At 41.3% G+C, this 22406-nt stretch overlaps 1 protein-coding gene across 4 annotated transcripts in view; it reads left to right on the top strand.

Moving 5' to 3' along the window:
* ACSL6 (acyl-CoA synthetase long chain family member 6) overlaps positions 1 to 16400 on the top strand; it is a 71458-nt gene extending 55058 nt beyond the window's left edge. For all 4 annotated transcript variants that reach the window (XM_036846770.1, XM_036846771.1, XM_036846772.1 and 1 more), the window contains 6 exons: positions 232 to 320; positions 1049 to 1165; positions 4102 to 4245; positions 5590 to 5691; positions 6623 to 6694; positions 15799 to 16400. In XM_036846770.1, coding sequence (XP_036702665.1) covers positions 232 to 320; positions 1049 to 1165; positions 4102 to 4245; positions 5590 to 5691; positions 6623 to 6694; positions 15799 to 15936 — 662 coding nt within the window. In that variant the 3' untranslated portion in view covers positions 15937 to 16400. The remainder of the gene's footprint in view (positions 1 to 231; positions 321 to 1048; positions 1166 to 4101; positions 4246 to 5589; positions 5692 to 6622; positions 6695 to 15798) is intronic.
* Positions 16401 to 22406: the final 6006 nt, after the last annotated feature.

Raw genomic sequence — 22406 nt, 5'->3', positions numbered from 1 at the left:
GTTTAAGAATCAGATGTAAAACAAAGGCCCAGCTGAGGTTGGCCTCTCCTTTCTCCAGAACTTTGTTTTATCATCAATGCTTGCTTGTGACAAACGCCCATCTAAAGGTGTATTGCTTTCCATCCACGATTCCCCACTTTGACCACTTGAGGGGTTTCACATGGCGTGGAGCATCTTCAGTGCTGAAATTGATCTGAACACTGACAAATGCACATTGTTCTGGTGTTCTAGGACACGTAGGAGCACCTCTGCCCTGCAATCATATCAAGCTCGTCGATGTCAAGGAACTGAACTATTGGACCAGCAAAGGAGAAGGAGAGGTAAACTTGAGCGTTTAGCCATTCATGTTTGTGGATGCTCTACATGTAGCGAGTAAAAGAAAAAAAAATGGAGATGGAATTGTTTTCCTTTCACCCTATGTGTAAAGTCACTTTATATTATTGATTAATTTGACTCAACTGAATTGAGCATTTTCTCTCCTGTTTATGAAGTAACCAACCCTCAAGGCTGGGACTGGGCTGGTCCAAAACAAGCTTTGGAACTCGCAGACTATTTTAAAAATCCGTTTTTTCCTTAACTGGCACAGCTTGTTGCTGTGTATCTGTGCAGGCAGAAACATGACCATTTGCAAATAGGCCAGACGGGGTAGATGGAGCTGGCCTGTGCTTGTTCATTCCATGGGAGTAGATAGGAAAGCTGAGTGTCTGGTCATGAAGCAGGGGGCTCAAGCATCTCTGATAGAATCAGCCAGCTTTCAGTATCTGATGAGACCCCATCCAGTGTCACATAGCAGCGCATACCAAAGGCCGCAGTGTTCCTGAGGAAGAAGGGACGGCAGAGAGGTAGTTGGAGAGGGCACTGCTTGAGAGAAGGCAGGAGACAGTTGAGAACGCTGGCGGCTATTCCTGTCCTCTGTTTCCATCATGGTAGTTTCCACAGTGGGTTTCCTGAGGGATAGTGTACATTTTTCTACACATGCCTCGTGACAGCCTCATATCAGGATTCCTTATGCTGTGGGCTGAGAGAAACCGGGTGTTTGTCCCTACAGATATGTGTGAGAGGACCAAATGTGTTCAAAGGTTACTTGAAAGATCCGGAGAGGACAAAGGAGGCCCTGGATGACGACGGCTGGCTTCACACTGGAGACATTGGGAAGTGGCTGCCAGTACGTATGTTTGGAACCGTAGGCCTCCACACATGTTGGTGGTGGGGGTGTGTATAATCTGATTCACTCTGAGGCAGGAGTCTTTATATCCACCCTGACAAGTAATCATTCCAGAATACCTCTTTACCTCGCCCCCAGAGCCTCCTCCTGCATCCTCCTGATGAAGGTGACAGGGATCTTTGGGGAGCGTAGAACTGGAGTTTGAGGCCTACCCCCTACCCTTAAGAGGTTTCCAGGAAGAGATCTGACAGTGTTCTGGAATCCGATGGATGAAGTACAAGGATCATGGGGCTCGTAACTCTGGGAGATCTGAGAAAGGCAGGGCCTGGGAGCCCATGGACACTGGCCGCCAGCTGAGAGGTGGCACTGAGCAGTGTGAAGAACTTGGAGCTGGGCAGGAGGATGCTGGCGTTCCTTTGTCTCTGCTAGCAGCTGCTCTTGGGACCTTGAGCAAAGCTTCATCCCTCTCTGGGGCTCCGTATTGACTCAGTTATAGAATAAGAAAGTAAGGCTACATGGCATTCTTTAGCGGTGGCCCCCATCTTCTAGCCAGAATCAGTAATGGTGCCTCATTCTGTCATTTGTAAAATGGAGATAATAACACTGCTTACCCCTATGGTCATTGTTGTAAGGAACAAATGAGATTATACCTGTAAAGCCCTTAGCACAGTACCTGGCACACAGGAGATGCTTAGATGGAAACTATGACCAGAAAAAAACTATGTCACTGAAACCGAGAGCCTCCACCTGTAGCAGCCCACCCCAGGAAACCTTTCCTGTGTCTCTGGGAAATTGCTATGATTTTGGGTGGAGTTCTGAGATGTTGAATTTATCAGACAGGTGAATGATGTTGAGCCCTCCAGGGGCCCTCTGGGCTGGTGAGCTGACTTGCCCCTGTTTGGAACTGCGCGTTTCACTTTGAGAAACCCTCACTCTTGCAGCAGACATGGATGTTTCCCTGGGCCAGGGACTACGCTCAGGGGAGAGACACATCTTTAGACAGTTCCCAGCCCAGTGTGATGGGCATGAGATGAGGGCCATGCTCACCTAGCGGAGAAGGACAAGCGCCTACTGGCTCTGAGTCTCAGGATTTAAGTCGTGTTCCAAGAGGAGAGGGGAGAGTGGGAAGGACAGTCAGGGCAGGAGTAATAGCATGTGCTAAGTAGAGAGACACTAGAGGTGTGAGGCAAGGAATTCTGAGGGCCCGCAGGTGTGGAGGAGGGAGGCTGGAGAAGCAGCAGGACCCTGGACACTGGCAGAGGGTAGATTGTCCCATCAGCTAACGAAGCCTAGGCTTCAGCCTTCACTTGCATAGGCCCCTTTCAAGGCTCTGCACTTCATTTTATATTATTTTTCTTAAAGGTGGGGGTCTCAAAACTGGAAAAAACTTGAAGTCCCACAAAACTCTGGATCTGCCACTGATGCTCTGTAACTTGGATGAAACCACCCACCTTGCAGGGTGTTGTGAGAAGCAAGTAAATTGATTCATGTGAAGCACCTAGTGCTGTGCCTGAACTCAGAGCCCAAGGCAGTAGGCAGGCAGTCTGTGGGAGTCAGTTTTTTAAATTATTACTATTTTGAAATAGTATTAGATAGATCAAGGAAAAGGTCTAAGTTTCTGATCCAGAAAGACCTGATTTAAGTCCTGGTTCTCCCACCTCCTAGCTGTGTGGCCTTGGAGGAGTTAACTGACCTCTCTAATACTCACCTTCACCATTTATGAAATGGAGGTGATGACACCCAGCTCATGGGGTGCCACGAGGACCAAAGAAGCCAGTGTAGGGAAAGGCCCTGATGTCCAGCCTGGATTTTGAGCAAAACAAGGCCTGTTTGTTTTTCTCTTCTGGCGAGACTACCCTAGTTCTGATGCTTGAACAGATAGAGCAGGGCCAGAGTGTGTGCACACGTTCAGTAAGGAAGTGGTTTTGATGGAGGAGGAGGTGGCTGTGAGAAGGATTTATGAGTGAGGACAGATGAGCCTGACTGCTGGAAGTCCCAGGAGAGGCCAATGGCAAGGCCATCTCCAGGTTTGGGGCTTGGGGAATGGGACAGGCTTGAGGAGGAGAAGGATGAGCTTCCTTTAGGGCATGTTGCATTGTGCAGGGAAAAGGCCTGGTTTTTGTAGTGTTTGGAGGATAGTGAGGTTCTGGGTCTGGGGCTCAGTGAAGAGCTCTGGCTGGAAGCTCAGACATATGCAGGAGTGGCCACTTAGGAGATAAATGGTGGTCACCTCAAGGAGCATCATCAGTGAAGGTGAGGAAGTTGCAACATTCAAGGAGAGAGCCAAAGGAGAGAGACCCACCTATTCACCTTGGAAATTCAAAAAGATTGAAGGGAGTCAGGGAGGTGAGTGGGGGTCCTGGAGGCCAGGGGCACAAGCACTCACTGCCCAAGGGGTGGCCTGCCTGCTGCAGAGGTCCTGGAGGGAGAGGGCTCCTAATGCCACCTGGGGTCCTCTGCCAGAGCTGTGCTATGTGCTGAAGGATGGAGAGGCTGCTCTTTGGGAGTGGTGGCCTAAGCATGGTTCAAGGGGGAGAATCTGAAGATGCTGCTGAGAAAAGGGACAGCTGGAGCGAGGGCCTGGGTGAGAGGAGCCCTGATGGGAAGGTGGGTGTCCTTCTGAGGAGGAGGGCACCTGTTGCTGGGCACCAGGGTGTCAGGGGTGGGAGGGGGAGTAGGGCACATGGTGAGGGGACAGGACAGTGGGCACTCAGGGCCCAGCAGAGCTTGGGAGCCATCCACCCTTGTTCACGGCGTCCCTCTCCAGCCGTGCAGTGGCTCCATGAGAGCAGAGATGTCAGGTGCACGAGCAGATCCGGTGGGGCTTGCAGGGTGAGACCAGGGGTTGGGGAGGTGAGGGGCTATGGCACTAATGAGTGAGGGGCTCAGGCTTGGGAATGCCGCCATTTTATGAAGCCGCTTGTCCAATTCCACAGGCTGGAACTCTTAAAATTATTGATCGGAAGAAGCACATATTTAAACTTGCTCAGGGAGAATATATTGCACCCGAGATGATTGAGAACATCTACATCCGGAGCGAGCCTGTTGCACAAGTGTATGTCCATGGGGACAGCTTAAAGGTGAGTCCCCTAGGCCTCAGCCCTCCCACACGTACTTTGGGCCTGATGAGTACTTTGGGAATGATTTCCTAAGTAACTGGTATTTGATTAAAGTGATGAACACTAATTTCCAATCAGATACTGGTATTCTCCGGCGTATAGGATCATGAGAGAAAATGCCTTTCTAAGGGAGAAATCTTAATTGCTTATAGTTTGGTAAATTGCAGTTAGGTAAATAAGTTGCTTAAAGTAGTAGTAATAACATTCCCAGTACTTTTTTTTTTTTTTTTAAATTAATTATTTATTTATTTATTTATTGGCTGTGTTGGGTCTTCGTTTCTGTGCGAGGGCTTTCTCCAGTTGCGGCAAGTGGGGGCCACTCCCCATCGCGGTGCGCGGGCCTCTCACTATCGCGGCCTCTCTTGTTGCGGAGCACAGGCTCCAGACGCGCAGGCTCAGCAGTTGTGGCGCACGGGCCTAGTCGCTCCGCGGCACGCGGGATCCTCCCAGACCAGGGCCCGAACCCGTGTCCCCTGCATTGGCAGGCAGATTCTCAACCACTGCGCCACCAGGGAAGCCCTCCCAGTACTTTTAACTTATGCTCCGTCTACTTCCAAGAGGAATTTTGAGGTAGTATGCTGAAGCAAGATTCAGGGTTTCTGCTGTTTTGATTTTGAAATACACATAAGAACTTTACAGATAAATAGGTGCAGTATTGCAAATAATGATACTGATGATATATCTTAATATATTAAGCTAATGTGCTAATATAGTACAGGATTAAATTATTTGAAGAGGATTTATATTTATTCTGCTTTCTGGTATCATTTAGATCTGAAGTCAGAAAGATCACTGTGAATATATTCTGTGCTATCATTGGATATATGTAATTAAAGACTATTAAATTATTTTTTAAGAAAATGCTTTAAAAATTAAAATGGTGTTCTTAAAGAATGAGGACCATACTAATGAATCAGTTTCAAAATGGTCTGGAAATCCTTAGAAATGTATGTGTTTTGGATTATAGAGTTGGTTGATTAGTATCCTAAAGATGTACTCATTTAAGATTGGCATGAGAATCAAAGGTACATACAGGACTAACCTTACTGATTCCTAATCTTCTTAAGCTTATTTTTTATTAATTAATTTTTTACGAAGTTAGGGAAATATATCAGAAATATTCAAGAATATTTCTGTCAAGAATGTGTGATATGTTGGTGGAAATGTTTCATAACATAAACATATACATATTTTTAGAAAAGAGTGGAGTCTGAGAATACCAAGAGATTAGTATTAACGCTGGACCACAAATAACCACTTTAAAAGCTTTTGTCATAACTGTGTTTTCCTTTGGTGGGATCGCAGGCCTTTTTGGTGGGCATTGTCGTGCCCGACCTGGAAGTCGTGCCCTCTTGGGCCCAGAAGAGAGGAATTGAAGGGACGTATGCAGAGCTCTGCACAAATAAGGTCTGTACCTTGGGGCTGTTTCCCAAAAGACTGCTGGACCTTCTGTGATACTGCATAATGAGAGGACATACAAAAACAGTAGCCCAAGTGAAATTTGAACCTATAGGGAAATTTCTAACTTTATTTTATAAATGGTGGGAATCCTAAACCAGAGGTTTGTCTTTTGTCATTGTTGTAGAAGGAGCTCATATCTCTTCTTAGAACACTTGATAAACTATTGAATTTTCCAGCCAGGAGACATCAGAGAAAGCTTGTCCAGCCCTGTTGTTTTGCAGCTTGCAGGAGAGTCCAGAGAGGGAGGCGGCTTGCCCAAAGCCACACAGCTGGTTAACAGCAGTGTCAGATGTGAGAGTAGGCCTTCTGACTCACTGGCCCTGCTCTCTCCTAATGTGAGGTAGCTTTTGTATCTACTGGGCTTAGAGAGACAGTCATGGAATTGAAAAAGGAGCACAGTTCTCCCTGCTTAGAACATTTGCCGCTGACACCTTCCAGAAGCCTTCTCCTGGCACATGTACAGTCCTATGGAAGATGACCTCTGTGCCCTGACTCAGCGTCGGCCCCTCAGTCACATGATCTGTTTCTTAGCAGCAGCCATGAACCCTAGAGCTCCCACCAGGCCCTGGGCTCTTCTGGAGGTGACAGGGCCCCTGAGACTCACTAGGCTGACCAGAGGTCTGCTTTAAAAAACAAAATTGAGTGGTCCCTTAGCCTGTTGTTGGACACTCCTTAGGCCATGCGGGCACTTACTTGCCAGATGATGGGTGGTGACTGGCTTGCTGCCAGGGAGCGTCAGCCCCAGTTGGGGGTTTGAAGGGTGGGGGGAGTGTTGGTATGATTGCCAGTTGTACTTTGCTCACAACTCATTGATTCTTCTATCTCCATTTTGAAATGTGTTTCTGCCTTGTAATTTTACCTATATGGTTCAATTCAGGAGCTGAAGAAAGCCATTTTGGAAGATATGGTGAGGTTAGGAAAAGAAAGTGGACTCCATTCTTTTGAACAGGTAACTGTTACCTTCTCCATACCTGTTACTGCCCTTTATGCAGGGATGAGAATTAAAGTAACCAACAGTGACCCTGACCTAGATTCCCTATCCTCCACGCTGTGGCCTGCAGGCAGGCTGTGTACCAACGGACCCCTGAAGGCCTGTTCTAAGCTGACTTTGCAACAGCCTGCATCCTGACTAAAATCAGTCGTAGGCTGAGTGAGACTGTGCTCATTGTCCTCATAATCACAGATGTTCATAAAGCTGAAATATTACCCTAGCCGTAACTGGTAGAGCATGTCTACATGGTGTGTCTCCAAGCTGCGTACAGTACTCAAGACCAGAGTCCTGTCTTATTTTTATTTTTATGGGGACTGTCTTATTGGCTGCAGCAGGCAAGCTTACTTGCTAGGACATCAGAAAGACTGCACTCCTGGGGCCAGTGATCTGTCAGCCCAGCATGCCCTGAACAAAGAGGAGGAAACAAAGAGTGTGTTGGGAGTGGACACAGCAGATCTCTAAGACTTTCTGTCTTTGCAAGGTTGGGGTTCTTTTTTGTAACTGAGTTCATAAGCATACTTGGTCCTACTTACACATGCCATTTATAATCCTCTTTAGTCACAAATTCAAAAAGAAAAATTCTTCAAACAGAAAAATATTAATATGCTGATTTTTAAAAATTTCCTATTATTTATTTAATATAATTGTTTTTCATAAAATGGCTCTCCAACCGTGTCCCCAAATATAGTATTAAGGACCTGCGAGGTTTATGAGAATTTTAAATTTTATACGTTCTTTTTTATATATATATAAATTTATTTATTTATTTACTTTTGGCTGCGTTGGGTCTTCGTTGCTGCGCACGGGCTTTCTCTAGTTGCGGTGAGCGGGGGCTACTCTTTGTTGTGGTGCACGGGCTTCTCACTGTGGTGGCTTCTCTTGTTGCGGAGCATGGGCTCTAGGGCACTTGGGCTTCAGTAGTTGTGGCACATGGGCTCAGTAGTTGTGGCTCGCAGGCTTAGTTGCTCCGCGGCATGTGGGATCTTCCCGGACCAGGGCTTGAACCCGTGTCTCCTGCATTGGCAGGCAGATTCTCAACTACTGCGCTACCAGGGAAGCCCCTTTATATATGCTCATTTTGATGTTAACCTAAAAACATTCTTAAACCGGTTTTAAATATAAATTCTTACAGCAGTTGTTTGACAATTAGAAAACATTTCCACAGATTAAGACTTTAATTTCTTAAGTTTCAAACTGAGGAAATCTAAATATAGTTTCAGGGTTTGTGGGAATTGTTTTTCTTTTGAAATGGATCTTTATGTTAATCTAGCTTGAGAGAAACTGCTTTACCCTCATCTGTCAGTGTGTTTTAGGGCAAATAAGGCCTGGATGAATACATCCTTATTTTAAAAAATTGTAAAATCTGAGGCATTCAGGCAAGTCATATTTATCTTCCTGAATGCAAGGTCAGTTCCGGCATGATAATTAAATTTCTAAATTTGCTAAAACTGACTTCATTGCTCTTCCATTACGGGGAGCTGTGTGACTGTAGATGTGATCCTGTAGAGCAGGCGCCACAAATGAGTGGTTGGAGACCTGGTTGATCTGGGCTCCCTATTACCTGAATGGTTGGCTGTAAGGGCGCTGGGGACGCCCTGGGGATCCTGCGGATACCCTTGTGATTCCCAAGGCTTGCATGCCCCCTGCTGGATGTGGGCTGCGTGACCTGCCTCCGAGCAGGTGGAGAATTGTTAACAGATTCCTCTCCTTGGAAAAGACTACCACTCTTAAGCTTATGTTTAAGAGAAACCTTTGGTTAAGGTTCCAGTGTTAACCATTGCTCAAGTTAGAGCTTTTACTGAGAGGAGACGTAGTCTTGACTTTCCATACACCTTAAGCAAAGTTTCTGCTCTAATAATCGGCCCTCGCCATGGTAACCTCAAATACAGAGAAGTCATGTGGCATCCCAAAGGCCTGAGTTTTATTGCCAAGGCTGTTACCTCTTCATTTTCTCTGTTCTCATTCTCCTCTTTGTTGGTGTGTGCTCCTAGTTGTGTTCCAAAGCTCAACATAAATTACTTGAGTTAATCCATAATCTATTGTCAGCTAGTCCTTTCCCCTTTTCCTCAAAAAGGAATGATCAGTTAAGGCTTAATGCTAACTTTTTACCCACCCCCACCCCCCGCCAAATAGATATCCAAGCCCAAGGCTTAAATCATTCAACAGAAGCTTTAGGAGTTCAGACTTCCTGGGCAGCGTTGATCTGAATGAAACTTTGAATTAGATGAAAAATTAATGTAATTTAATTTCCAGAAACAGACAATTCCTAGAACTGGGCCAACCATTATCAATTTACGGAGATTTAATGAGTAGATAAGAAGCATTTAAAATAATGGTTATCAATAATTAAAATATGTAGGTTCTTGGGAAGTATCTGAGCATACTTAACTGTGATTTAACCATTTTTTTGACATTTCTATGCCTTATTAGTTTGCATAGGCATGTAAAATACAAAGTGAACTTTGAAACCTGATAGTTTTCAAATTCTGACTGCAAAGCCCTTGCTAAATATATTTTACTGTATTTCTTGTCATTGAAATGAATACTTACCTAATCAATTTACCTTTAAATCAGAGATGAATTGAGCATTTCCCTAATTAATTTAAAATTTTAAAACTTCTCTTGTCCTAAATTATTCACTCTGTGTTTATTATCTGCAAGCAATATTGTGTGTTAAAGTGTTTCACTGAGTAATACCATTGAAAGATTTTAAATACTCTTGTTTTTTTTTTCAGAATGATGAAAATTTCTGTGCTTTAATGAGTTGGCATACATTGACACTTTTGAGGCATTATATTCCAATATAATATTTAAATGTTATAGTATCTTTAAATTAAAAAAAAACAAACTATAGAATCACTTTTCTGTGACAAGAGTGTAGTTTCAGAGAGGGAGGTAACATTAAGCATCTCCTTCCTGCTTTCCTCAACAAAAACTTTGCTTATTGCAAACTGGAAAACAAGTTTTATGTTGTGTTAGGCATAAAGGGAAACTAAAGACTCTCGTTCCTTTTTTTCCCCATAATTCAACAGTTTGGTTTTATTAGAAAATATGTAATTATTTATAAAAAATGAAAATTGGTTTTACCATTGGTTTACGTCTGAAAAAAAAACTAACTATAGGTTTGGGGCCCACAGTTAAGGTCAGTTAAAGAACTGTTTTGACTCATTTTTTTCCCACTTACTGATTAGACTTTTAGTCACTGGAGAAATTTGTATAGGTATTTTCATGGAAGAATTTAAATAGACCCAGGGCTGTAGGTCAGACTGGAGCAGGGACTGGCAGTAGTGCCGCTCTGATCTGCTCACTAAGTGGCTGAAAGGTGAGCTGAGTGCCATATTGCTTGGCTTCCCGCAAGGTTGTATTTAATTGTGTTTCCTCTCCTCAGGCAGAGACTATGTTGTAGAGAGCCACATTGAACTGCAGATGCCCCAGTCAGCACTTTAGGCTTGCTACAGGTTGCTGGTTTGACAGATACTCAGAATCTACCAGCTGATGCAGTTCTTTCTTCCTCAGATCATAGTGTTTTCTTTTACATTCTACTTACCACCTAAATAGTGTATGTAGCTCTCCCTATGAGAGTCATCTTCCCTGTACTGTGTTGTTTGAAGCTTCTGCCTGTCACTGCTGGATTTTCAAAGGTGTTCTCCCAAGTCCCTGTACTGAACATAGACTCTTGTCTCAATTACACATGTTCTCCACATGCTGTTAGGAATGCAGATGAGCTGAAACCCAGGCTGCCAGGACACTTGTAGAAATTGTATCTTGGCATTAGCATCTCCTATAAAATTATATGATTAATTTCATTTACAGAAGAAGGTGGATAGATTGTTTACACTTGCCAGAAGTCTTTATGTGATACTGTTTCTATCAGAAAGGAACTTTAAAAAAAAAAATTAAGGATATTAGCACTGCCAATTTTTCAGTTTTTCATTTCATGGAGGTAAACATGAGTTACTAAGTTAAATCACTGTATCTAGGATTAAGTTTGATTTGGATTTTGTTCATATTTTCTTCAAGCTAGCTAGTTTTGTTATCAAATGGTGATTTCTGAACTTGAGTAGCAGAACTTAGATGACATCTTATATGCACCTTATGAGCATGTACAAAACATAAGAGCAGTGCTGCTCTAGTAGGTTTGGGGCTTGAGCCAGAGCCTGTCTTCTACCTCCCACCCCTCAACCCAGCCCCCTCACTCATCCCTCCCCCACCCCGCCTCCAATGCACTTCTGCCTCTCCCCCACCTCATCCCACCCGTGTCTGTCTACACTCCACCTTCACGCCCATCTCCACCTCCACACCCACCCCCAGCAGAGGCCACTGCAGAACCCCTAGCTCTCAGTGCACTATGGTCTGAAAACGTCTCCCTTGGGACCTGTTTCCAGTGACTTTTGGATCCCCTAGGATGATTTATGTTTGATCAAAACAAATTAGGAAAAAAGTATATTCCAGAGGGTACAAAAACTGGCAGCCCTATTCCTTACCAAATCCTTGCTTCTTTGAACATCAAAAACACTGAGATAATTTTCTTTTTTTTTTTTTTATTATTTTGCCATGAAAAAAATTCAGAAAAATTTTATTTTATATTGGAGTTGAGAGAATTTTCAAACAAAACACTTTTTACAAGAACCTTAACAAATTTTGAAACATTCGATAATGCCTCTTTTTAGCCAAGAGCCTCAGATTTCCAGTTATTTATACTGGATATCCAAGTAGAAATCCTTTCAGTATGTAAGGTAAAGTTGAGGCGGCTACCTATAATGCTAGCTTTAATTTTAGCCTAAAGTCCAGTCCTCCCCTTCCCACCACACACGAATTCCTTAAAATGCTATTCTTTTTATAGCAAAAGTGAATCCTTCATTTGAACAAATTTCTAAGAGACAAAGACGAATCTCATTTATTAATGCTGTGCTCAATTGAAAATTATCACATTTTAAAATTATAAGCATGGGTTTAAAAAATGCCAGAATTTGTTAGAATTTTTCTTAAAAACTTTTTAAGAAGTAGAAAGTGTAGCTGTTTTAGGAGTCTTCTTTGTATATTGAGTCTTTGATCTGAAAAATCAGTGAATGCAATGGAGAATTTTCTGAGGAAAGACTTCTTTGTCATATCACAATACCCACCTGCCAGGACACTAGACTGTTAGCATCAGAGATTTGGAAAACAATCACTGATATGTTGAATTTTTTGCAACTATTTGCATACATTGATTTTTTCCAATTTATTAATTTTTGGTAGTTAAATACACATAACATAAAATTTACCATCTTAACCATTTTTTACATGTGCAGTTCAGTGGCATTAATACATTCATAATGTTGTACAACCATCACCACCATCCATCTCTGTAACTCTTTTCATTTTGTAGAATGAAACTCTGTACCCCTTGAACAATAACTCCCAATTCCCTCCCTCCCCTCAGACTCCAGAAACCACCATTTTACTTTCCGTCTCTATGACTTTGACTACTCTAAGTAGTTGTGTTTTTGTGACTGGCATATTTCACTTAGCCTAACGCCCTCAAAGTTCATCCATGTTGTAGCATGTGTCAGCATTTCCTTACTTTATATAAATAATATTCCATTGTATATCTATGCCACATTTTGCCTATCCATTCATCTGCTGATGGACATTTGGGTTGCTTCCCTGTTTTAGCTATTGTGAATAATGCTGCTATGAACATGGATGTACAAATATCTCTTTGAGATCCTGCTTTCAGTTCTTTTGGGTATATATTCCAGTTTCTCTATATCCTCACCAACACTTGTTATTTTCTGTCTTTTGGATAATAGCCAGCCTAATGGGTGTGAGGTGGTACATAGACTGATTTTTGAAATAAGTCATTTCCTGATTGTATCCATTGATTTTAATTAACAATTCTCATATGACAGTAGCATATGACACAGTAACCTTTCACTCTTGTTCTCCTGGCTTCTGTAACCCACACCCCAGTTCCTTTTTACTCCTCAAGAAACTCCTTCTCTGTCTCAAGCCCAGGCTGAAGCTGTGTCCTACATACTAATACTAATATATCCAATGTCCAAAAACCACTTGGATGCCTCAGAAGCATTTCAAACTTGACATGAATACTTGATCTTCCTGCCTCCAAAGAATCTTTCTGCTCCTCCTACAGTTTTTCTGCTCAAGCAGAAATCTAGAGCCAGTCTTAAAATTTCTTTCTCTGCCAATTACCCAAACCAATTGTGGGTCCTGTCCTTTCTACTCCCCAAATCTATTTCCATCTCCACAGCCAACTTTATAGCCTAAATCACCATCAGTCTTGCCTTTTGGCTGGTCTTCCAGCTTCCACTTTTACCTCATTTCAATCCTCTCTTAACAGGGTAATCTTTCCAAAGACGCGTTCTAGTACTGTCTCTCACTGATTAAAAATTGTTTAAAGAATTATGTCCAAAATCCCTACCTTGGCATATTGATCCTTTGTAATTTGGCCCCAGCCTATCTCCCCAGCCCCATCTCTTTCTTCGTCTTTATTTGTATCACCTGCTTCAGCCTATACTTGTGATGTCCCAAGTGTGTTTTGGCACACGTTGCCTCTGCCTAGAGCCATATAACAGCCTCTCCCTTCCCCTTGCTATCTTCATCTGGCCAAAGCCTACTTATCCTCCAGAGTTCAACTCAAGCATCCCTTTTCAATGACTCCTGCTCCAGAGACTGGGTTAGGTGCTATATCAGAAAGGCATTCAGCTCTAAAAGAAAACCCTCAGGGTCTTAAACACATAGGGTGTGTTTTTGTGGTGTTCTCACATAAGAAGTCCAAAGATAGGCAGTCCAAGGCAGGTACAGGTCCTCAAAGACCTAGGCTGTGCCTATCTTTCCACTCTCCCTTCTTAGTATGTTGGCTTATCACTTTATGTGGCTGCTACAGCTTTGGACATTGTCCATATTCAAGAAAGGAAAAAAAGAAAGTGGGTAGAAATAGGTATGTCTGAACCTTTTATTAGGAAAGCAAAAACTTTCCCTTCTCACTAGCCACAGATGGATCTTATGACTACCCCTTAGCCGCAAGGGAGCCTGGGAAATCAGGACATAGGATTGTCATAGTTTACATAGACCATTATGGCCCCAAACAAAACCTGGGTTTTATTAGCATGGAAGATGGGGAGTGATACTGGGAAAGCAACTGACAACTGCTCGTCCCTATAGTAGTATTATCATACTGCAGCATCCCTCATTAGATTGTAAGCTCCATGTGTGCAGAGATTGTGCTTGTTCTTCTTTGTATCCCTGGTACCTTACACTATACCTGACACATGGCAGTTGCTCAATAAATGCCAATTAAGCAAAACAACAAGTGAAAATATATATGTATTTAGCACATATATTTTGAGTTAATTTTTTTTAATTAATTAATTAATTTTTGGCTGTGTTGGGTCTTCGTTTCTGTTCGAGGGCTTTCTCTAGTTGCGGCAAGTGGGGGCCACTCTTCATCGCGGTGCGCGGGCCTCTCACTATCGCGGCCTCTCTTGTTGTGGAGCACAGGCTCCAGACGTGCAGGCTCAGCAGTTGTGGCTCACGGGCCCAGTTGCTCCGCGGCATGTGGGACCTTCCCAGACCAGGGCTCGAACCCGTGTCCCCTGCATTGGCAGGCGGATTCTCAACCGCTGCACCTCCAGGGAAGCCCTTGAGTTAATTTTTTAAAGTCTATATATAGCAATTCATTTGCTATTTAATAATATGGATCTGTTGTCTCAACAAAATAATCGAATGTAGACCCAGTTGTCAGTCAGGATACAATTTCTTAGAGACACTGTCACTCCAGGATTCAGCTCAAGCCCAGATCATAAAATTCTGGTTGAACTGTCAGTCACTCTTTCAGCTGGAATCCCACGTGGGAGGAGACTGCCCAGGCCCTCCCAGGGTAGTTCATCTATCTCTCTGGTCCCCCGTTCAGCCTTGCAAAGAGACTTTGCATGAGGAGGCCTGGAATCTGCCTCATGGAAATAGGCAACACGAACACTAAGTCTGATCCCTCCATTCCTCCTTCCAATAATGTGATCACATTTTCTGGCAGAACTTTTTTTTTTTAACGCAGACTTGTCATGCCCCACCCCCCAGACTTTATATTTCTCCTGTGAATGGCACCACTGTCCATGCAGCCCTCCAAGCCAGAAACCTGGAAGTCCTCAAGGCTGCCTGCCTCCTTCTTTATTACATCCTGCCCGTTTATCTCTGAATCGCTCTTAGAACTGCTTACTTGTCTCTGTCTCTGCCACTTCTGAAGATAAGGCCCTTATCTTCTTCTCTCCTGTGGATTGGTCAGGTCCTTCTGATTGGTTTCCCTGCTTCTAGTCTTAACATTCTTAAAAGCCATCTTCACATTTCTCTTGGAGAGATCTTTATAAATTGTATATTCAGCCATGTCATTGGCCTGTATAAAAATCTCCTACTGTCTTCCTCTATAAACTGCCCCATCTACCACTTCAGCTTCATCTCTCACCCGCTTTGCCTCCTACTTTATGTAACTACAACAGAAATCACTTGGATTTCCTTTTTCATACTCTGCCATTTCTCACTCCCATAGCTTTGTTCATAGGGTTGCCTCTGCCTGGAATGCCCTTCTCCACCCACCTCTCCTCCTTTGCTGGTTAACTCTTACTCGTTCTTTAACACTCACCTGATTTGAGAAGGCTTCCCTGACTGCTCCTCTCTCTTCCCTACCATAACTGAGTTAGGTGCCCTTCATCCTGTGTATACCGCATTGTCTAATAATTGCCCAGTGTGTCTGCTCTACTGGATGCCAGTGTGCACTCCCCGAGGGCAGGGGCACTCATGATCCCTCTTTGTGTCCTCAGTGCCTGGCACAGAGTAAGGAACTATCTCATTTCTGTTGACTGGCTAAATGGAGGAGTAAGAAGGAAAAAAGATGGCTTTCAGACATATCAAATAGGCTGAAATGTTATTAGGATAACTCTGACTTTTAAATAGGCATAGTGTTTTTATATCAATATTTCTATTCCCATATGCCTGTCTACTTTTATCATGTATGCTATGAATGCTGTGTTATATTCCTGATAAAGATGTATTCTGCATTTGGTTTTTAGGTTAAAGCCATTCACATCCACTCTGATATGTTCTCAGTTCAAAATGGCTTGCTGACACCAACACTAAAGGCTAAGAGACCTGAGCTGAGAGAGTACTTCAAAAAACAAATAGAAGAGCTTTACTCAATCTCCATGTGAAGTTCAAGGGAAGTTCTTCTCAGTATAATGGACAATGTAGCAATATTATAGTTATTTTTTGAAAGTAACGTGTCAGAATGATGCAGCTGAAAATGAAAAGCACGTGACCTTAGGACTGAGCCTCTTCCTGTCCCAAGAGGTCTTTAACAATATTTTCTCTCTCATCACCGAGTACACTTTATTTTTATTACAATGATATTGTAGTAAGCTGCTAAAAATACCACAAATGGCATTGTAAAAATGAAGACTTTTCTCAAGAACTGTGTACCACTAAAAGTAATATATTCTCAGTGTTCACAGAACTTCTATTAAACATAAAGGAAAAACATAACTGATATATTGTACTTAATTATTTGTGCAATAGTAACCAGGTACAGCAAATATCTAGGCAATGTGGACTACCTCATTCAATAACTGATGGTCAAAATCACAATTAAATCAGACTTAAAGAATTAAAACTAATACAGAATCATTCTGAAACAAAACATGATAGCTCACATTCTACATAACTTCAGATTCTTTAAACATAACAATCCTCCTTGAAGTGAAAAAATTCTCTCCAATTTTTACTTTTATTTATGAAGAATGCAAATTCAAGTATTCTTAAAACAAATGTATTTACATAACATTTTACAAAGATCTTTCAATACATTTTCGTATTTATTAAGCTCATTCAAATATTAAGGAGCTACCTAGAAAAAATGTAATGTACAACTACTTCAGGGATAGTATGTGTATATTCATGGATGTCTTACCACATGAATTATAAAAGATGTCTGTTTGACTCTGCAATGAATGGACCTTTAGGGAAGACTTGGGAGAAGAAACCCAGAATTATTGCTCAGGGTGGGCAGCAATTAATGTACTGATGTTCCTTGCTGGGTTCTTCCAGTCTTACCATTCTCAATGTGTCCATGCCAGGCCTGGGAAACCCATATGGCAATAATTCTGAACAGCTTCACTTTCTTCCAGTAAGAGATTATCAAGGCAGAATGTAGGGAGGGGGGGGGGATGTTATTTCCAAATGAAATAATTTTTCAACGACATAAGTTTGAAGAACCTCTTCAAAATACCCCTAGAAAACTATTTACGTCCATCATAGATAAATATCTCCTTGGGAAATAATTTCATGCATAGAATCTCTAAACCCTTCTAAGCTTACCCATGAAAACCTCCTTTCTTGGCATTATGTGTTTAAATACTTCTTGCACCTGGGTGCCAACAATGTCATATAATTAAAGCCCAGCATGGACAGCAATTAAGTTCCAAGCTACAGACTGCATCTACAGAAGAAACTGTCCCTAGGAAAGTGTTTTCTTCTGTAGAGACAGGACTCTGAAAGCAGAGATGGGGGCAGTATTCACAGTCCAGAAGCTCCTTTCCCCTGGAGCAAATCCAAACTGTCAATAAATGCTGTCGGTTAGAAACTGCATAATCACACAGGCTTACTAGATGAATCTGCACCAGTGATTATACACTTATATTTCAGTCTTCACAAAAGTGGACGACCACAGCTTCATTTGATGTATTTATCCAATCTTTTACATATTCCTTTGCTGGATTCTCTCTGCAGTCCCACTACTTGCACTTATAGATTTGACTTTTAGTAGATGACCTAGTTCTGTGCACATTAATTTTTAAAGGCATTTCTAAATAAACAAATACTAAAAATGTCCAAGGCCACATCTATTATACATAGCATTAATTTTTTTATATTTAATGTATATTTGACTAATTAAAAGAGAAAATCATTACCTGAATTGGATATTCGTACTATTTTAAAGGCAAGTAGCTTCACATCTTGAGGAAAATGAACCTCTTTCCCATTGTCCTTCCGCTCAACTAAATTTCATATTTGTCTTTGTTTCCAAAGGATTTTAGACAATGAAATTATAAGCAAATAATTTAAAATTTATTTTGATTACATTTATACCTAATAATAGTTAGAGATAATTGATTATGGATAAGTTAAGATTTCTTCTCTTTCTCACTTTAAAGATCTTATGTTTCTATTCGCCTTCCTGATCCGTGTGAAAATCATCACACTTGGGCATATAAATAGGTTCTGGCAGATGTGCTGAGAAAAGTAAACAGTGGGCCCTAAATATATTGCATGTACATTTATTTTTTCCTCTGTTTAACTCTACTGAATTTTTTAATAAAGGAGAAATGAAACAATATGTGTTAACGGAAAAAAATCCTTGCTTCAGATTTCCCAACTTTATTTTGAGGAGGAAAAGTTTGTATTTCTCTTTAACCAATGTAGAAAAAGGCTATATACTTAAGACATTTACATTCATAGTGGACATCAGATCCGATTTAAGTCTAGAGGTATAACGGAGATCAATTACTTAACATAAACATGTTCTTAAATGTTTGGCCTTTTATCTCTCATTTAAATGTGTTAGTAATTCTTACATTTTACAAACTAATCTTTTTGTCTATAAAGATATAAAATAGAGTATACACCAATTTTTTTTTCCTTTTGCCATAAAAGACATCTTTGTATTGTGATTCTCCTCCAGTTGAGAGAGGAAACTGACCAGGTATGTGCAGGCCTAGCTTCACATATTAGGAACTCACGAACTCAGGAGTCTAAGGAATAAACATACCTAGTCTCCCTCACATGAGCAAGTCAACCTTTCGTTCTAAATTTAGGTAAAACTGTGCAGCATGAGAAAAAATAGGATTTTTCATTGCAATTTTTATAGTCAGGTAATGTTTTAGCAACTTGAAGTCAGCACTTAATTTGATTATATTACCCATCAAAGAACCTCTGATCTTTTATTTTTCTGCAGTAAAGGGAATGAATTATTCTTTAGTTTCCAAATGTATAAAGCACAAATGTGATATAGTTACTTAGAATACAAAATACTATGAAATGAATGTAAAGAATGGAAAAATGTATTTTTGCATGAAAACAGACCACTTACAAACTTGCTTCATATCTCAGGAAAAAAAGAATGAAAAATCATATATAAAATTGATAAACTATATGAGCTAAGTTGCTGTATTTTCTTGCCTATTTCTATTTTAAGGAAGCATATACATGAAAAGAAAAAATGATCCTGGTAGTCTGAATTTTCTCTCAAGTATGCTACACAGTCCTTTCTGTGAATCTACAGTTAACTGCAGTAAGAATGGAATTAGCATTCAAGTGAGGACAAAGCCCTAATGAGAAACTCTTCAGTTAGAACACATGAATGGTTATAACCCAGAGGCAATAGATATATACTACCTGGAACACAAGCATTTCTAAACTTGGTCCCAAACAAAAGGTTTTCATGAGGTGACAGTGGCTTTTAAACATTCATTTGACTGATTATTTTTATTTTCCTTGTTAAGTCATTGCAAAAATTGCATGGAGGGCAATGGATATTTTTTCAAGAATTGCTTATTCTACTTTCAATTTTTAAAAATTGAGATTAAAAAATTACCTTTTAAATATGCATAAAAGTATTTTAACTGTAATTATATTTTTAGTTGCTTTGTTATAGTAGCATGCATATCAAATATAAAATGCATTTATGAAAACATTTGTAAAAAATAAAGATTTTTTGTTTCTCAAAGTTGCTTATAATTACTATTTTATAATATTTGTTTAGCATAACCCCCTGATGTTAGTATATTTGGTGATCATAGATCATAGTGCTTATGGTAAACACTGTATCAAGCTATATCACTAGTCAGCATACTCTACGTCCTCTATAAGGGTCCCCAAACTCTAAAGACTTATGGCCCCCCCAGAGAAGCTATCCTTTTCCTTGCACATATGCTATTACCAAATGTGTCCTGGATTTACTTCATTTTTATATTTTTAAAAGAACAAAAAATTGTATTCAAATTTTCCATCATGATGGTCCTTAAACAGTATTTCCATAATGTCTTTTACCCATACACAGCGGTACACTTTCTTAACATTGGACATTCTGCCATGTCTAAATTATGCAGATTCTGCCATATATTTGCTACCATCTACTCCTCTCTATTTTCACAGCTTTTAGTGTAGTTGGGGCCACTCTCGTCTCTTGTCTGGAATATTACACTGCTTTTAAAATTAGTCTTCCTGTTTCCACCCCAGCTTCCTCAAATTTCACCATCCACATTTCAGTCAGGGGGATCTTTCTAAATTGAAAATCTGGTCTTGCCACTCTCCTGCTTAATACTCCACAGTTTCTAGGATAAAGTTCAGACTCCCTGGTTCAGCACACAAGGCCCAGCATCTCTTCTCTGGCCCTTCCTCCATAGAGTCTTGGCTCCAATCATACCAACTACTTTTTGCAGTGCCCTAAAAGCATCATGCTTTTAGGTCCCCTTTTCATAGAATACCCTTTCCTTTAATCGCCCTAATTTCTATCATTCATATCTTAAGACTCAGTTCAACTATGCTTTTCTCTAAGAAGCTTCCCACATGGTTGCATGGTTGATTGTCCCTTTGCCCCACTCTCACTAAGACTGTGAGTTGCCTGGGGTTGCAGAAGGTCTGGCCCATAGTGGATGCTCAAGAAATGTCTATTGAATGAAAATCCCCTTGGCCCTTTTACATAGGTTGCATAGCATTAAGACTGCAATACCTAAAGATACTTTTCATCTATCACTGTTATTTTTTTTCCAATCCTGTCAACTAAGCAAAAATAAGCCGATTTTCAGTTGGACCCTAAAGCCTATGGATGGTACCACAAATGAAGCCTCTTGGGGCTGGGGGGTGGGGGAGTCACTCGATAAGAAAACGGTATTCAGAAAGATTTCCTCTGGGCTCCAGGGAATCCTAAACCCATGAACTGGCTGTTTTCCCAAAAGCTTTCTTCAGAAATCTCTTAAAAATTTGGATTTTCTTTTCCCATGGAAGTTAGCATCTCCATGACTGTTCCAATCTAGTCAAAACCATCACACAACTGAACTGAAACATTGAAAACAGAATTCTGAGTGTAGATATGGAAGCAATACAACAGGGAAGTGGAAGATGTTCAATTTAACACTCATGGCTGAATGCTTGCACTGGCATTTGTGTATTTGAGGACGGAGTGGAGGGAGACAGATGATTGAGTTGAGATATCTCTGCCCTACCTCACCCTTTTGTAGGGGACACATTTCATTCCCCCTTTTTTTTTTTTTTTAATTAATTAATTTATTTTTTATTTTATGGCTGTGTTGGGTCTTCGCCTCTATGCGAGGGCCTTCTCCAGTTGCGGCAAGCGGGGGCCACTCTTCATCACGGTGCGCGGGCCTCTCACCATCGCGGCCTCTTTGTCGCGGAGCACAGGCTCCAGATGCGCAGGCTCAGTAATTGTGGCTCACGGGCCCAGCCGCTCCGCGGCACGTGGGATCTTCCCAGACCAGGGCTCGAACCCGTGTCCCCTGCATTGGCAGGCAGACTCTCAACCACTGCGCCACCAGGGAAGCCCTCATTCCCCTTTTATAGGCTGGGTATGTGAAACTTTAAATTGCAAGTCTGTATGTAGTCCCTTCCCCTCCCCTTGCTACTTAGGGCCTCGAGCTCTTTTCCTTGTTCCCCCCATCCCTTTCCCAGCCATGTGTTAGGAGGAATGGGACCATGGCAAGCACACTAGCCAAATGTCAGGAGATCCATGCCACGTAGGTCAACCACCTGTCATAAGGAGCCTCCTACGTTGTGGTTTGCTCAGCTTCGAATTGAGGGGACAGCAAGATCATCTCTAAGGACTCTTTTGGCTCAAGAAATCACACCAAAGGTTATTTCCAGTTTTGGAACCCTAGGCATTAACTCCCATAGACCTTTACTTGATGGCACTTCAGTGAATGTAATTCAGTATAGAGACAGTTCTAGAGAATAGGGCCACCAAAGGGCAGATCAACTTTTGCTTTAAGCTGTTTTCCTTTTTCAATGTTTCTTCCATTTCTAAGTCTAGGGCATCCCAGGATCTATACCTCCCAAAGGTCATTTAAGAACTCCAAGTTTTTTTTTCACAACATTCTCCAAAGGGCGAGAAGGGAGCCTGGAGACCTGGCTTGTAAACTAGAGACTGCCTGTCAGCATATTATGGATGTGACTAAAGAGAAGATGTTGAAATATGATAATTGCTTTATACTGCAACAAAATTGTGAGATCCTTGATTGAAGAACCATTTCTAATTCACTTCTGTATCCCCAGGACCTACCACAATGCCTAACACAGAGTAAGGTGCTAAGTAAGTAGTGATTCAGTGACTCAAAACACTATATCTAATCAGGTAAGAATGCCTACCCTCTGTTCTTTACAAAGTTAAGTTTAATGATTAATTAGTGATTAAGTTTTAATTATTAATAAATGACTTTCTATGAGCAGATTTTGAATAAAAAATTCAGTGATTTTATTATGAAAATATTGTGGCTATATGTGTGCTATATTTACACACAATATTGGAGCATCACAGAAAAAGTCTTTGTGTTTTTCTAATTTCATCTGTACAAACAGCATTTTTTAATGTTGTGAAATGACATTTTTTAAAATA

The sequence above is a fragment of the Balaenoptera musculus genome, chromosome 3, assembly GCF_009873245.2.
Source record: "Balaenoptera musculus isolate JJ_BM4_2016_0621 chromosome 3, mBalMus1.pri.v3, whole genome shotgun sequence".
Taxonomy (NCBI): Eukaryota; Metazoa; Chordata; class Mammalia; order Artiodactyla; family Balaenopteridae; genus Balaenoptera; species Balaenoptera musculus.
This window is presented reverse-complemented; position numbering and strand designations above follow the sequence as displayed.